General features: G+C 43.7%; 1 protein-coding gene across 1 annotated transcript in view; it reads left to right on the top strand.

The window, feature by feature from the left end:
- Positions 1-319: 319 nt before the first annotated feature.
- LOC114661061 (peroxisomal membrane protein PMP34) overlaps positions 320-4601 on the top strand; it is a 28309-nt gene continuing 24027 nt past the window's right edge. The window contains exon 1 of the mRNA XM_051933663.1: positions 320-637. Coding sequence (XP_051789623.1) covers positions 566-637 — 72 coding nt within the window. The 5' untranslated portion in view covers positions 320-565. The remainder of the gene's footprint in view (positions 638-4601) is intronic.

Here is a 4601-nt window from a genome sequence, read left to right as displayed (position 1 = left end):
CTGTATATTTGGCAAGAAAGATTTTCGTGATGAAAATACAGCTAGAATTGTTTACCCCCGATATTTACAAATGGAGTACAAACAAGTTAATTGAGAGATGAAGGTGCAGATTGAAGCAGCCACATTATAGTTTGAGAACCCCCTACATCACACTGCCTACGTTTCGATGTAGTTGTCTGCTGTAAAAAAAAAGTTCATGATTAATATAAAATTATATATATTATATCTTTGCTACTCGCCTTCCTAATGTGAAGTAACAACAACTTACAACCGTTGAAGATGTGAGTCTGCACATGAAACATACAACAGCTCTCCGGCACAACGCAATGCCACGCCACATCCACTTAAGAACTACAATTCCCATCAAGCCCCCGCACGAAGACGACGTCAGTCTTCATGCTCCGCCCATTTCTCAGGAGGTCGCGTGACATTTGAGGACCGCGGTCGCAGCAGGTGCAGAAGCAGTCTATACCGGGAGAGTGAAAGGAGGACGCCGCCAGGAGGTGTGAGCGTACAGTGTGTCACAGAGTTGTGTTGTCCCCCTGCACGCTACACACTAAGAATCATGGCCGAAGGACGAACGGCTACGACGATTCTGTCCTACGAAACTCTGGTCCACGCCGTGGCAGGCGCGCTGGTAAGTGTGGAGGATACTGCAGGCGCGCACGCGAGTGAAACGACGATACGAGGCGAGCTGCCCACAGTTGGCACGACTCATTTTCCAAATTAAGAATGGAATGAAGACGTACCCTGCTGCACCGCAGCTCCAAAGTTTTGGGTTTGGGCGTCAGGCTGGGAGCCGTTCCTGTGGAGTTTTCACGTTCTTCCCGTTCCTGTGGGGATTTTCGTCCGTGCACGGCGTCTGCTGTCCTGCATCGCAAAGGCGTGCATCATGGCTGTTTAACGTCAGTTGGCCCAGTGATGGACCGGCGCCCCGTCCAGGGCTGGTTCCTGTCTGTTCGGCACTGCAGGGGTAAATAAACACCGCGGAATCGAACAGGATTTGCGGGTTTGAATCTGGCTGCTTGTGTTAAAATAGTAGACAAGCGCGCTAAAAGATCTCATATACCAACATTTGAAGCACTGAACAAAAATAAACGACACGTGTAAAATATTGTGAAATAACCCAAATATTCATTAATTCCTGAACCTGATTGCCCTAATTTGCATTCATGGTACTAGTGATGAAATATGCACATACACACAACATATACACAGCGCCTTCAGAAAGACCCCTTCACTTTTTTCATATTTTGCAGTTTTATGTTAAAATTATTTCAATTAACTTTTTCCAGCATCAATCAATACACAATACCCCAGAATGACAAAGTGAAAACATGATTTTAGACATTTTTGCAAAGTTAAGTAAAAATAAAAAACTGAAATGTCACATTGCCACAAGTATTCCGACCCTTTAGTAGCCAGTACGTAGTTAAAGCCCCCTTCACAGCCAATCCAGGCTTGAATCCTCATGGGGTCTGACATGATAAATCTTCACCTACCTGGATTTGGGGATTTTCTGCCATTCTTCTCTGCAGGCCCTCTCAAGCTTTGTCAGGTTGGATGAAGACACCCCCCAGCCCTAGACCCCGTCTCTCAAGGACAGTCAGAAACTTGACGTGAAGCCACGTTGTCTTAGCTGTATCCTTCAGGTCATTGTCATGAACCAGCACCCTCTAGTCTGAGGCCATATGCACTCTGGAGCAGGTTTTCTTCAAGGGCCTCGCAGTATTTGGCTGCATTCACCCTTCCCTCAATTGTGACCAGTCTTCCTGTCCCTGCTGCTGAGAAGCACCCCCATAGCATAGGTGTAGTGGTTGGACTTCTGTCCAGAGAGTTCAAGAATCTTTTTCCTCTTGCTTTCATAGTTTTTTGAAATGTCTTTGGGCACAATCCAAGTGGGCTGTCATCTGCCTTTTAGTCAAGGCTGACTTCCGTCTAGTCACTCTACCATAAATGGCTGATTGATGGAGTGCTGCTGAAATGGTCGTCCTTCCACCAGGTTCTCCCCTCTCAGCAGAGGACTTCTGAAGCTCTGTTAGAGTGACCAATGGGTTTGTGGTAACCTTCTTGCCCAGATACAGTACTTAGTTTGGCAGGACAGCCAAATCTCAGAAGAGTTCAAGCAGTTCCAAAATTCTACAATTTCACAATTTTAGAGGCCAATATGCTCCCTGGGACCACTCAAAAGCTTTAGAAATGGTTTAATGCCTGTGCCCCAATCACTACCTCACCACAATTTGATCATGGAGGTCTACAGAAAGTTCCTTCGACTCTTTGGCTTGGTTTTTGTGCAGACATGCAGTGTGAAATGTCCCACAATTAATATACAGGTACATGTGTCTCATTCTAAATGATGTCCAATCAATTCAGTTTGCCACAGGTGGAGTCCAGTCAGGTTCTGGAAACATCACAAGGAGAATTAAAGCAAACAGGACCACCTGAGAACAGTTTGGAGTGCCACGGCAAAGGAGTTGGTAACTTCTAGGAATGAGAGTTTTCAGCTCTTTTAATTTTTAATAAATTTCCAAACGTTTCTGAAAACATTGTTATATTGAGTTGTTGAGTGTAGATGGATGGACAAAAATAGCAAAATTATCCACTTAAAATGAACTCTGTAACACAGTAAAGTTTGCTGTGCAAAAGATGAAGGCGTCGGAATACTCTCTGGGAGCCGCTGTGTGTACTTGTGTGTGTAAAGCTCTATATATATATAAAATCCAATGTCTGTATGTATGTCCACTTTTCACGAGAGAACTATCCATCCATCCTCTTCCGTTTATCCGAGCGAGAGAACTACTTAATGAGTTTAGATCGGGTTTTTCTTCTATAATTTGCTTGAACATTCCGATTGATTTTGCGACCTCTGTTACTGCGCTAAGTATCATAGTTTGCTTGCGGTACCGATTTATTTGCACAAATCCAAGAGAGATGCAGTGGGCTGAGGGGAGGGGGTGGCGGCGGGATGGGGCCCTCCTCACTCACGTGCCAGCCTTGGGGCGTGTCTTACATCTGCTTAGCTAGTGAATGAGAGATCTACTTAACGGATTTAGATCAGGCTTTTTTTCTAGAATTTGCTTGAACATTCCGGTTGATTTTGCGACTTCTCTCATTGTGCTAAGAATCACAGTTCGCTTACAGAAGTGATATATTCGTGCTAATCTGAGACGGGGGTCCTTTTTAATGCCAAAAACAAGAAATTCGGCAGCAGAGACACAAAACGCAGTCTATAGCATTCCATGCAGTTCTTGCCCAGCGGTATACATAGGACAAATGTCAAAAAGAATCGCAACATGTGTACAGGAACATCAAAATGCCGTCAGAAGGAAGGACTCCCAATCACTGATTTGTACGCACCCAAATTCAACCGGACATACATTTATCTGGGACAATGTACAAGTGAGATTTAAGGCCAGTACTAAAAGTGCAAGAGAGCTGGCCGAATCTTGGCTATCAAATGAGAACGCCATTAACAGACATTTGGACATGAACCCAGCATATGCAAACTTCAGTAGAACATATTCATAATAAATAAAACTTTATGACCAACACCCTCCTAGCCCCACCTCATTACCCCCCACCCGCACACACTCACCTACAACCCCCCCCCCCCCACCTAATTTTGCTATATATTGCCTTTGATTCTTGTAAGTCTAATCATTATCCTCTGATGACGGCTTCTGGCAGGAGCTGAAAGCTCAGGAATGAAAACTACTTTATGATATGTGATTCTTTCTCTCTCTTTGTGTATCTCCAACTACGAATATGCAAACCATATCACAAACCTTCGCTTCCATTCATATTTATATATATAATATATAGAGATAGAGAGCGAGTATATTGATACATACAGGGTGGTCCAGATCTAATTATGCAACTTTCATTACGCTACTTAAGTTTATTACATAGAGAATTCACAAAACATTATTTTTTGTTGCCAGCACCTGCCCTGCATTCCAAAATGGTGGGGAGACGAACAATTCTTTTGTCTTGCATTGTTTTCCTGCATTGCATTAAAAGTTGCATAATTAGATCTGGACCACCCTATATATCTAATAAATAAGCAAGAAAGTATGTCTGTCCCAATGTTCGTCCCAACTAAATGACCAAGCGAAAGAAAGAGTAAATATCCAAAATTATAGTTTCGGTGATTCATAAAAACAATTTAAATGTGTGAACATGATTTAAAAAAATGAAGGAAAACCCTAAAACAGTAAATTCTAATTAACTTCAGAAAAAATTCTATATCAAAGTTGTGAGAAATGTGACAACACTGTCACGTCATCCACGCGTAATCGAGGCTACTATTCTAACTGGAAAGGGAGACGACATTTTCATTCCACATATACCTTGTGACTCTAATTTACTCCCTTTTTTCCTCCGGGCGCTCCGGTTTCCTCCCACAGTCCAAAGACATGCAGGTTAGGTGGTTTGGTGATTCTAAATTGGCCCTAGTGTGTGCTTGGTGTGTGAGTGTATTTGTGTGTGTCCTGCGGTGGGTTGGCACCCTGCCCAGGATTGGTTCCCTGCCTTGTGCCCTGTGTTGGCTGGGATTGGCTCCAGCAGACCCCCGTGACCCTGTGTTCGGATTCAGCGGGTTG

This window comes from Erpetoichthys calabaricus, chromosome 11 (genome assembly GCF_900747795.2).
Source record: "Erpetoichthys calabaricus chromosome 11, fErpCal1.3, whole genome shotgun sequence".
NCBI lineage: Eukaryota > Metazoa > Chordata > Cladistia > Polypteriformes > Polypteridae > Erpetoichthys > Erpetoichthys calabaricus.
This window is presented reverse-complemented; position numbering and strand designations above follow the sequence as displayed.